The following is a 13,180-nucleotide window of genomic DNA, read 5'->3' as shown; positions in this document are numbered from 1 at the left end:
CATCCTTTGTCATTTTTTTTTTTTTTTTTTTTTTTTAATAAATAGGACAGGGGGAATGAATGAGAGAGAGAGGGGGAGAGAAAGAAAGAAAACCAAAGGGGAGAAGAGACGGTGAGAAGGGGGGGGAAGAGAGACAAAAAAAAAAACTCCTGGGTCACCTGTATGGAGAAAAAAAAACAAACAAACAAACAAACAAAAACAAACAGAGGAGACAGCAAACAACAAAGAGCAACATAATAATAGAGAAAACAAAGCACCATCACAATAAACTAGCTAGTCATAGATATCAGTATTTACTAAGTAGTAAACGATATTGTGCAGCACGCAAGATAGACAGCGCACAGTGTGCTTTGAGGCAGCAGCCAAGAAAGCTTTAGTCCGCGTCTGTGAATACCCATGTGTGCATACCTGTGTGGATCAGCATGCTTGCATTCCAAAGGTTTCTCCATGTAATGATCTGCTAGGGAGTGTGGGGGGGCCACAGCCCCGTCCTCCAGGGTGTGAAGCGAGTATGGAGGAGATCAAAACTCCAGACATCCAGAGGCCCCCAGAACACAAGAGACCATGGAAGACCAACAGAGGGGCAGCCGCGCCACTGTCCCAGTAAGAGCTGAGGAGAGTCCCAGATGAGGGCTCGCCCAGCAGCCGCGGAGCAGAAGTCAGGGGGAGTTGCAGTGACGCGCCCGTGAGCTCCGCCGGCCCCCAGCTGCGCCTGAGTGACCGAGCCCTAGGCCGAGAGGCCGGGGGCACCCCACCTCCAAAGGGGCCCGAGCGAGCCCCAGGCCCCAGGCCCCGACAAGCGGCCGCCAAGGAGTGAGCCGGTGTGTACCCGGACGCCCACCCCCAGACACAAAGAACCACCAACACACCGACACCTGAGGGAGTCCGCCACCGGCAGGGGAAGTGGTGGTGGGTGGAGATAGGCCTCCAAACCTTGGAGGGCCTGAGGTGTCCCCAGAGAGGTGGCGTCTGATACCCAACCTGACATATAGACACAGACATACAGGCACACACAGACACAAACATCCATTCCCACCCTCATGCTCTCATATGCACTTACTCCACACTCAACCAACGTGGAGACAGACATAAAGAGACGCTGTACACACGATCACACTCCCCAAGCGTACTCTACAAACCGGGTCTAGGTACCCTTGCCCCTGGAGGGGGGAATTGCACCCAGACCCAGGTGGTGTTACCCTTTTCCCTGCGGTGGGGAGAGGCAGACCACCCCGACTCCGCAGCAGCAGGGAGGCCCCACACCCCAGACCGCAGTCGGACGGCCAACTCCTCCTACTAGCCCTCCCGCTCCAGCAGGCCGCAGAGAATGGGGGTGGGAGAAGACTCCAAACCTCCCTCCACCCGCTCATTGTAGTGTTGATGCATATGTGTTCTAAGGTGCAATTAAAACCCAGGAGGGCATGGAGCTACCTGCCAAGGAGCAGCAGGTAAGCGCATAGTCCCTCCTGCTAACCCTCAATGACTAAGTGTATTTAAAATTGAGAGGTGGGCAACGATGCCAGGGGTGAGGTGTACACCCTGATGGTGATTTGGACTCCGTGATTGTGCCCACCCCCAAGATCCTATATGTATGTGTAATGAGAGTGTGAATAATGTGAATGTCTAAGTTGTGGGATAAAATTGAGGCAGAGGCAGCCAGAAGGGGACGGGGGGGGGGGGGGGGGGGGGGGGGGGGGTAGCCTCCTCTGCACCCTGGTGACATACCCCCACTCCAAGGCCCTGCATGTGTGGGTGGTTGTGGAGGAGCGGGAAGAGGGAGGCAGCTGGAGATGGGGAGGGAAGGAAGGGAGGGGCAGGTAACCCCTCCCTGGGGCCAGCTCCAAGTTTTTTCCAAGGTTTAAAATGAATTAAATCAAGTGTAACTGAAGATACTGTAAATTGACTTACCAATGGAGATGCAAATATAATTTCTCCCACTCATGGCTTTGGAAAATAATCCCAGCTATTGTCACTTTACTGCCACTGTGGTTTTCTTCAGAGCATAACAAATCACAAACCTTTCTACCTCATTTATTCTGGTGCAAACAAACATGTAAATTTTTATTCAGTGTTGTTTGCATGAAGGACAACACACCCACATATTACATTTGCTTCTTCTAAACAAATCTCGCTTCTGAAGTTTTCATAAGTTTTCTTATGTTTTGTCCACATCGTTGTTATAGACTTTTCTCTGTTTCATTCCCCTTTTCTCATTACACATTTATGTTCCACACACCAAGTTTTTCTTTGTGTCCAAAACTCTTGGTCAAACAGCTCATTATGGACTCTAAATATACTCAGTAATAAGAAATGTGCTTGAGCAATATTGCCCACAGCAATTTAAAATTCCACACTGACATGTGTAACACCTGAACAGACGCCACAGGTCTCGCACAGGGTTTGGTTTTGTGTTTTTTTGCTATTCTTTTCACTTTCTAGTAAATTTGCTCCTGGTGATGTCACATCATTTATATGTGTGTACTTTCATTAGTGCTTTACAAATGTTTTGTGGTTGCAGTGAACACCAGTCAAAAGCATCCAGTTCCACCCAGTTTTAATAAATGGAATTATTTATTTAGTAAATGTTTGACATGGGTCTTAAATTAAAAAAAAACACACATAGGATTCAAGGTGGAAATGAACGCTCTTTAGGTCACGCTGAAGAAGAATGACTCCACTGCTGTAATAATCATCTGGATGAGGATCTTCCCAAGCTGAAAGTAATCAAAATATGGAGATGTTGGATCAGTTGACATGTCATACATGTTTGTATGCACTTGTTTGCTGTTGGACTACAAAGCTGCCCTTTGTCACAGATTTTGTTCATTATATTTATGGACAGAATTTTTAGTTGCATTCAAGGTGGTGGTCTCAGGATCTCGTTTCTGCACTTTCCAGATGATGCTTTTCTCCCGGCTTCATCAGACCGTGATCTCTAACTCGCACTGGGGGTTTTCCTGGGTGAGTGTTGGGATAAGAATTAACATCCTCAAGTTCAATGTCATGGTTTTCACCTGCTCCAGGTTGGGAGCAAGTTTCTAGGATATGTTGAGGATCTCAGGCTCCTGACACTGATGTGGCTGCTGTGCTGCTCTGTTTGGGTGGAGAGAGATCTGAGCTTGATAGTGAACGTGTCACTTCATATTGATCAGCATTCGTATCCTTATGGTCACAAGCTCTGGGCAGTGACTTATCTGGCTGACTCTTTAATATATGGCAAGACACAACTGCACCGCATGAAAAGTGCATGTAGTGAAAATATTGTAGTTTTAAGTAATTTCATTTGAGAACACCCAAAATTGACTAAACGTTAAAAGTTCCAATTCAAATCTAGCAACATCCATCAGAAAACACACAAAATATTTTTTTTGATAAATATTTAATTATAAACATGTAATACAAAATCATTACACGAGCATCTTCAGTAGTACCACATATAGCATTATTTGTGAACACCTGCTAAAAAGCAAGCAACGCATGTGAACATCAGCCACTGAAGGCGTCATTGTAAAGGTACTGCTGAACAAACAGCATTCATATAAACAACATATAATAGAAATATACTATCAGAACATAATTGTTTTTAAATGCACCTCTGCCATTTGCTGGCATCATTGTCATCATCAGCAAATGAATTTTGCTTTTGGTGTTCTAAGGGTAGACAAAGGCAAACAATGGTTTACCAGCAGTTTCTGTTTACACGGTTTAGCAGTTTAATAATCAAAGTAACCATAAACTTACCGAATGTTTTTGCTTAGCAATAAAAATGTGGGCTTTAAAGGGTACCAGACCCTTTACCCAAAATTTGCATAAATTGCACACACTGGTAAAAGCCGTGATTCTGGTTCACTTAATTCAAACTATGTGTTCGGTTACTCTTAATAATGCAGTTGTGCCCCATCTTACCACACCGTTTTAAAGAGTTCTGCAAATGATTCCAACCAAATCTCTAACTGCATGTAAAAGCAGTATAAAAAAAGCTTCTCGAAAGTGATTGCCCTCCACCAGTCCTGATTTGTAATGTGACCTTTTCCCACAAAATTAATCATAGGAGTCTGGGACATACTGTTGATAGTAAACCTGTGAGTTTAAAAATAGTAGCATGGTTGGATAGGGAAGTTTTAATCTGTTATGTAGGGCAGGTTTCAGTTTCCTTATAGCCAGCTCAGAGTCAGGATGCCCACAGTGATCAGCAAAGCTAGAGGCGAGGAAGGAAGAATAGAAGAACAAGTATTAAGTACTCTACGTGTTTCATGTTTGAAGCACATATTCTTTTCTCAGGTAAGTATTAAACCAAAAGAAAGAAGAAAACTTATCTGGTACTTTTACCTTGCATCATTGATTGCTGGATTGTAATTGCATTAGCAGCAGAGGTGGTGGTGGGTTTGGTGGTGGTGGTGGTGGTGTTGGTGTTGGTGGAGTTGGAACTAACCAAATTGGTGACGGTGGCATTAACATCACTCAGGTTTACCACATTAGTTGTTATTTGGAAAGCAGGGCTACCCAGATCCCCTGAAGCTGAAAGAACAAGCAGAGAAAAAAAGATCACTGATGTGTTTAAAGTACATAACAACATATTGATATATTGTCAGTGATGGTCTGTGTAACCATCATTAAAAGAGGTCTGTTAAAGGTGCAATTGATGTGATGTTGATGTGTTAGCTTACTGGCATTATAAGTTCCAGTGGAGACTGACATTGAGAAACTTGTACTGTCTGCGGCTGCTTTAGTTTGGGCTCTAGTAGAGACTGGTACTGTGGCATCAAATTGACACTGGATGTTCCTTCCATTGATTCTGCCCTTCACATTGTTGACTTTAAGCTGCGGAAGAAAACAGATCACAAAGAGAAGAGCTTAGTTTTTATTAGGATAATAATTTCTTCATTATTAAACTTCAATGTAAGTGAAGGCAACACAAGGGCATAAGTAGTGATAGGCAGAATGAGCATTTGTCACACACTCCAACCCTAAAAAAGTATTACTAAACTGTTTTTCAAAAGTCTGCTAGTAGAACTCACCTTTGTGGGATTCAGCTTGCCATTGTTGAGAAGAGCACTTATGTATTTGACTACATTGTTGTCATTTGCACAGATGTAGGTTGTGTCATTGACTCCCTGTGGTGAAGAACCAGAAATTGTAAATGTTACCTCTCTATAAAGATGACGACTAACAAAATACTAGACTGTCTCATTGTTAAACTTTACTGTATTTTCATCTGTGCTAAAAGGATTAAATTTGACATACCTGTGTGGTGTTCCGTGACAGGGTGAGAGCAGCGTAGCCGTCTGATTGTCCTGAAAGTGAAAACTTAAAATTCTGACCTCCCAGCGCTTGGCTACCAAGGAAGAAACATGTCCCACTGGAGGGGTTGCAGCCAGAGGGCTGAGAAACGCACAGCTGTGTCTTGCTACAATTATCTCTAGTAAAAGAGGTCTGCAAGGATAAATAAGATCCATGTTAGAGAGTGGTTTAGTTGTATACATTAATAGGTACTGATCAATGCAACTGCAACTTGTTTTTGTCAGTCTTCTGCTATAGTAATTAACAAATAATTTAATTTATTTTTAAAATATATTTTTTTTAATATATTTTAAATTTTTTCTACATTACTCACATTAACAATTGTCACATTGCTGTCAGGCACTAGTGGGGCAGGTGTTGGAGCTGCAGTCGTGTTGGAAGTGGTGTTGTTGCTGGATGGTGTTGTGGAGCTGGTGTTGGAAGTGGTGTTGTTGCTGGATGGTGTTGTGGAGCTGGTGTTGGAAGTGGTGTTGTTGCTGGATGGTGTTGTGGAGCTGGTGTTGGAAGTGGTGTTGTTGCTGGATGGTGTTGTGGAGCTGGTGTTGGAAGTGGTGTTGTTGCTGGATGGTGTTGTGGAGCTGGTGTTGGAAGTGGTGTTGCTGTTGGATGGTATTGGGGTGCTGGTGTTGGAGGTGGTGTTTGTGCTGGTAGCATTTGTGCTGGTTGCTGGAGTCACACTCATTGTGTTGTTGGGTGCTGCCGTAATGTTTTGAGCACAAGTGCCCATGAAACACCCAGTCAGCATCACAAACAGGAGAGTGAGGACTAGTCTGCTGTCCATGCCTAAAACAGAGGGAATAACAGAGATTGAGTAAACTCTAACTATTAACTGTAAGTAAAGTGAAGTTTATTACAGCACTGTATTTAATAACATTTACTGTCACTACAGCTACTCTCTCTCTCTCTCTCTCTCTCTCTCTCTCTCTCTCTCTCTCACTCTGTGGTTTTTTCATCATATATTTGTCCACCAGAGTGCACTCTGCCTCACATTTTACAATATCTTTAGCACTGAGGCCAGTGCAAGCATAAGTGTACACATCAAAGCTAAACAAGCAGAAGGTGAGTTGTTTGGTTTGGAATTAAAAATCAACTTCATCATCTGTGTATACCATTCAAACATAACATAGGGAATACTGGCTTATATAACAACGGTGAGGACCTTTACAAAATAATCAGTAGCACTTACAGTACAGGCTCTAGAATTAAGTGCAGCAAGATAACACATAATTTGTTTTTACAGATGATATAAGTATGGAGTTAATTAACAAAAAAGTGAAACATTAAACCACAAAATAAAACGCTAATAAATCCCACCACCAAATATCACACGAAAAGTTGCTCAAATAAATAAGAAAAACAATCAAACCAAACTGGCAACTGACATAAGAGTGCCATAAATTCAATGAAACATTAAGATTAATAAAAAGTAATAAAGTAATGAAAGTAATAAATTTGTTCATGTTTTCAAATGACTAATATATTGTAATTGGAAAGTAAGCCTAACAGTCTTTCAGTTTACAACAAAGGTACTCCAGACTCCAAAAAAGTTATTTAGGTTATATATATAATGAAATACTATTGAAAGCTAATTGCAATCCTAATTTATTCATTGTTACGATCATAAATTACTACTCTTCACAAAACACTATTAGATAGTGAATGTCAAACTTAAACAGATATTGAACAAAAAAAAACTCATTTAAAAACTGATATGATGTTGCATATGTATTGTTTTTACCTACCTGTAAGTTTTCTTATTTCCAGTGCAAATAGTGAAAGAAATTGAATTAAAGATATATCGTTCCTCAGATTTTGCCTACGTAGTTTCAGTCTCAGGTAGGGCTTGGAGGTGGACAGCTTCTGATGTATCCAGTGGCTTCCAGATGAACAAGTGACACCTGTTCACTTTCTGTCACTGTTAAATAAGCAGAGGGGAGGGGAGAAAATTGCAAGCATTACAAGAGCATTACATGTGAAACTCTGCCATCACTCTAGTGATCAGGGTGGGGCGAGGAATAAGGGTGTGTCGCGTTGAAACAAACCTGAATTTTGTCTTTCCACCTCTTTGTTTTAGAGAGTTTTGTTTCTAAATTCACCACTTCCTTGACAATGCATGCAACCTACATGGATATTGAGGTAAAAACAGGGGATCTACTTCAATCTTTAATGTGTATATTGCCATCGAACAGCAATGAGACTAATTACCAAATATTTTTATTAACTCTGAAAATGCACAAGAAAGAAAGAATGACTGAACAGGTCACAGAGCCATTCTGGTTTATACATACTTGGACTGAACTGGTTGGGCTTTTTTTTTTCAAATATCAAAATATTGTTACTGACTGTTTAAACCAATTCTGAAACGTTTAAAGTGAAAGAAAATTGATCTGCCTCAAAGGCACAAAGCTCGGTTTGTTCCTCTTGGCCATTTGTGTAAACGTAATATGTTCCATTGTCTAAAGTGGGTTTTAAGTGTCCTCCTGAGAAGAAGGCCACTTAAAAGATTTGACTTAAGATCAAGGTCCAGATCTGGGAGGAGATCCATCAGGACACCATCGCCTATATGATCTGTGTGCTTTCAAAGTGTTCCTTTAATTTTTCTTTCAGCAGGGTAGTTGCTTCCTGTGGATATGATCTTTATGTCATTCTGTTTATTGTGTAGTGTATTGACTGTAAAATAATTTTTGGATGTCTACTAAAATCCAGCAACACTTCTGTCGTGCACTTTCTTACTATTAACTAATAAATAATCTGACTTGGTCAATTTTTTTTACTTTATTATGAACACAGCTCTTCGAAATACACTGTTTCCTTTTCCCTTATTGTGTTTAAGTACACAGACACTAAAGTTCTGATATCTGTGTTCACTTAAGTTTTATTCGGTGCTTCAAGGTTTTTGCAATTGCAAATCAAATCTTCATTGTTGCTACTTAACTTCCACTTCAGAATTTCCGAGAAAGAATGAGGGTGGACCTTTTACACGTCAGTCAGGATATATGGTTGGCATTAATCAGGGTCAGTGGCGTGAAGTTATTTCTTCGTCATGCCTTTAATATGCAAAACTGGTCGTGCTGGTTGAGTTACTGCACATGAAACTGGTCATATGCTTCCCTGGGTTTTTTGGGGTCAGGTGGGTGCAGATTTATCTGTAGTGAATCCGACAGAATGTTCCGAGTGAAGGAACAGAAATGTAAATTTTGTAAACAATTGAATACTGTCAACGTCACATTAATACAGTACAAATGTAATTTAATACAAATTTTATTTGTCACATACACAGTACAACATTTAGTGAACATGTAGTGAAATGCTTGTGTCCTGAACTGCAGACAGGCTGCAGACGTAGCCGCGCCATTCCAGGGCTTGTTTTTACCATGGGGAGTCTAGCCAGGATCCTTACTGGATACCAGGTGGGAATCAAACTTGCAATCCCAGCTCCATCACATCACATATGTTATACCCTTGTGGTGTGCAGTGCATCATAAAAATTGCAATGGAGTAAAGATTACCCTGGTTACCCTGTACATGACATCAGCGGATCAATCAGACTGAAGTACAGACTTTGAGGTTTAAATCAAAGGGTGTAAAAAAGTAATGTGATAACTGAGTAGTTACAGCTGTTTTTCTACACATTTTCCAAAGGTATTTGGGCATTTGACTGACAAGCATTTTCCTGGCCAGGAGAGGTCTGTTCCTTTGTTATTCCATAAAGAAAAACACACACACCTGGAGTCCATTGCAGGTTTTAACCTTTATTTTATAGTTTTTAACTGGATAACTTAATATGAGGTCCAACGGGATGCAAGTGAAGGGGGCCATAATTAGGCATTGGAAAAAAACAAGCTAATTAAATAAACAAACTTATGCTACAGCAGTGGTGCTTCCTGTATGTGGTTAACTCTGTTTTCTTCCTCTGCAGGATTTTTGTGTCGGGAGGGTGTCCAGTTAATGTGTTTTGCAAATGGTGTGCACCGATGTGGTGGTAGTAGCTAGATTCTTCCCTTTTAGTTTTCCGAGGAAGGAATGCGTCTTCACGTTGGAGATTGTTTTGAGTTCTAGTTGTTGGTAGTTTGACCTTAATAAAATAAAACCCATGTTTATTTTGTGATCTCTGATAACATTGGTTTCTGACTCATTTCAATCGTGGTTATTTTCTAATTTCTACTTTTCAGAACTTAATAATCTATGCAATGATGGTGTGTTTCCTGAATTACGTGCTAGAAGTGCTTAGTCATGTCACCTGCTGGGCGATATGACTAAAAATATTTATCACGATACACATTTGAAAATTTGCAGTAACGATATAACTGATGATATAATTGACACAAGACAAAATACTTTACAACTCCACAATTTTATTAGTGCAAACAAAAAAACATCAATGTATTTCACTTAAGCAAGCAGCTGTTTTTTATGTGCATTAAAGTTATATAAAAGTTATATATTCTCACCCTGGACACAGTCTGTTTGACCTGCTCTCCTCAGGCAGGAGGCTCCGGTCCATTCGCACCAGAACCTCTGCTGTTGAACACATGAACAATAACGGTATGACTGTTCCCACCACTAACACATGACCCTACGCTGTGTTCACTGCATCATTCCATGTTTGGCACTGATCACCACCTGCACTCATGTATATATCATGTATATATCTATCTATCTACTTAGCACTTTTAATTCTTATTCTCATTTTTATTTTCATGTCTATTTAAGCTTAATTTATAACAGTATGTTTGCACTGAAGCACCGCAGCAGTTTCCTAATGTTGTAAACCCGCTCAACATTTGGCAATAAAACCCTTTCTGATTCTGATTCTGATTCTGATTCTAAAAATGTAACAGTGCAAATTCCTTGCTGACAGTTGAACCAAAAGGCATTTTCAGAGGAAACTGGCCGACATATCCTCAGCATAACCATGTACAATATCCACAAAACTTAAAAAAGGTTATACACACACAATGCGGTAATATTATGTTGAAGCACCGTACGTATCACTCCGCGAGGCTCCTGCCTACGATAGCCGTAATGCTCCGACAATCCATCAAGCAGTGCGGGTTCATAGCTTAGCAAAGTCGTACTAAAACATTTGACAGATTTTCGAGCGCCGTGTACAACATAAAATCGTTTCGAGGTCAGTAAACACAACCAGAGTTCACACATAAGGCACACGGGATTATAAGGGGCACTGTCGATTTTCAGAAAAACAAACCAATTCTGGTTCATCTGTTTCATTCAACGATCCACTTCCGCCTCTCTCATTCTCCGTCACCGCCATGTGCGTATGAAAACAAAGGCACTGCGCATGCGCGTTTTATCCATATTCTATTGCGATATTTCATTTTCTTATCGTTGCCCAACATTATACCGGTATTATCGTGAACGGTATGATATGGCCCAGCCCTATTACCTGCCTCAGGTCCTTTTAGTTTATTTAGACAAAGGTCAGGTCTTTAACTTGGCCAGTCAAAAATCTTTTTTGATAGAACTACTTTGTTTTGAGGGTTGTTACCTGTGACATAGACCTTTGGTTGCTTATCAATCACTGCATTTTCCAACCAAACAGTAAAAACAATACACACCTTGTTTTAGAAGTATTTTCCTTTTCCATGGCCACTCCCTTGAAGAGTACAAATACGTAGACGGAATTTCCTTGATGTTCAAACAGCCTGACTGTGGACATTGGCCACACGTCATGCAGTATTAGTTCACGCTGTTGAAGAGAAGATAAAAAACAGATTTCATCAAGCAGATAAACAAAGGTTAACTTGTACCAGAGTAATTTTACCATAGATATAACGAAGGTGAGAAAAGCTAACGAGCTAAAGCACATCACGTTATCTGTCAGACATGGTGGAGACGGCATTATGGCTACCAGTGGAACCAGGTCACTAGTGTTTATTCATGATGTGACTGCTGATAGAAGCAGCAGATTGAAATGTGAGGTTTATGTGGCTGTACTCTCTGCTTGATTAAATCAAATGCTGCATAACTAATCTGACAAACCTTTAATGAACATAAGGATAATATCTCAAAGAATATTGCAGAAGCAACTTAACAGTTTCCCAAGGAAAGGAAATTAAAATATTTCTCAGTGGCCAAGTAAGTCACCAGGGCCCTATTTCAGGAAGCCGGTTTAGTGCAAACTCTGAGTAAGTATACCCTGAGTTAACGAAAACTCTGGGTTTTCGGTTTCACAAAGCGAGTTTAGATTAATTCTGAGTGAGTTACTATGACGACACACTCCGTGAAGCTAACCTGCCCCCTAGCAGGTTTACTTCAACTAACCTTGACTTTCTCCACCTCTTTGTCGGAAACCTGACTGTAGGAAGTGTCAGACATGGCGTGCCCCTTCCTTGAAGAGCCAGTAGATGTTGAAGCCCAAATTCTCCGCAGAGCTCTCCGCCGGGAGAGAGTGATTAGAGCGCGTTCGGACATTTTATCATTTCCTGATGATTTTTTGAAGTTTGACCAGGGCCCTATTTCAAGAAGCCGGTTTAGAAAACTCAGAGTGAAAAACGATACTCAGGGTTGAGTAACCCCGAACTGTCCAACTCGGAATATTCGGTTTCAGAAAGGCTGATAACAATTAGTTCAGTCAACGCGGAGTTGCTTTAACCCCAAGTTAAGCGCGCGCACGAGGATACATAAAGCCCTGATTAGTGGAGCACAGATTAAGCGAGTCACCATGGAGACGGAGGGAAAGAAGGCGCGGTCAATGTATTTTACAGCGCTTGAGGCCGAAATTCTGATGGCAGCATATGCCGATAACATGCTAATTCCGCGGAAAAAAGGTAACACAGCCTCAGCTGCAAAAGAAAGGGAGCATGCATGGCAAAACATAGCCGACAGAGTCAATGCGTGAGTGTTAATTTAAACATTGATCTAGGGATTTCCACCCATTTAACACGTTATTTTATTATATTTTATTTTCTTTTTTATTTCATACATTTTATTTTGTGATGTGATTTGAGCGCAGGTGCAACCCAACAGGCCCCAAACGTTCCTGGCAGCAAGTAAAAATGAAATATAAAAATATAGTCCAAACAGGTAAGGTGTAATTGTATTATGAGCCATAGTGCTTGGTCTGTTTGTCCGATGTAAATCAATTGCAGTTAGAGGCTACATTAATTTCCCCTCTGTAAGCACTTATTGAAATTATCTGAGCACATTACAAGTACATATTTGCTTACTCTGTATGCTCAAATGTGACCCGTTATAGCCAACAGAAAAAAAGCGGAGGCCCGAAAAACAGGTGGGGGTCCTCCACCACCACCACTCACAGAGGCTGAGCAGTTGGCTTCCACATTTGTGATAATGTTGGCAGCATCACATATGATCTTCACAGTGCAGAGAACACAAATTAGCATCCATTACTATAATGAAATAATGTGTTAGTTTGAAATGCTACAGGGAACTATGTACCTGTACATTAATGCTGTGGAAAGACTTCCTGTTCACATAGTCTCCTTCATTTACTGAAGGAGCAATGATTGGAATGTGAGTGCCATCTATACAGCCAATCACGCCTGGGAACCGTGAAAATAAATGTAAAATTTAAGTAGTAGTTCAAGTATCACCACATCATGGATTAAGTTTCGTTCATCCTGATACCTGCAATTTTGTGGCATCCCTCTTTGATAAATCTTGTGGGTCTATGATCGGGGAACACCACAAACGAGTACACGAGACGTTTCAGTGCAACTGTAACATTCCTGACTGCCCGACAGACGGTAGCCTTGGAAACGTGCTCAGCGTCACCAATATTATACAGAAAGCTCCCGTTTGCAAAAAACCGAAGTGCAATACAAATAATATGTACAGAACTGAGAGAATGTCCGCGATGTGTCACATGAGCAATATTAGGCCTGAGGATGTTATC

The 13,180-nt window shown here is 41.1% G+C and overlaps 1 protein-coding gene across 1 annotated transcript; it reads right to left on the bottom strand.

The window, feature by feature from the left end:
* Nucleotides 1-2,552: 2,552 nt before the first annotated feature.
* Nucleotides 2,553-7,202, bottom strand: LOC309703984 (uncharacterized protein). Its single transcript, XM_082528936.1, has 7 exons — nt 7,044-7,202; nt 5,615-6,084; nt 5,245-5,433; nt 5,019-5,114; nt 4,668-4,821; nt 4,330-4,518; nt 2,553-4,198 (listed from the first exon to the last, which is right to left on the bottom strand). Exons 2-7 carry the CDS (start codon nt 6,080-6,082, stop codon nt 4,155-4,157), a joined length of 1,140 nt encoding a protein of 379 aa, XP_082385062.1. The 5' UTR covers nt 6,083-6,084; nt 7,044-7,202; the 3' UTR covers nt 2,553-4,154.
* Between the last annotated feature and the right edge of the window lie 5,978 nt (nt 7,203-13,180).

This window comes from Aulonocara stuartgranti (genome assembly GCF_965226115.1).
Source record: "Aulonocara stuartgranti genome assembly, chromosome: 3".
Classification (NCBI taxonomy): domain Eukaryota; kingdom Metazoa; phylum Chordata; class Actinopteri; order Cichliformes; family Cichlidae; genus Aulonocara; species Aulonocara stuartgranti.
Note: the sequence above shows the minus strand (reverse complement) of the source record. Positions and strands in the feature narration are given on the sequence as shown.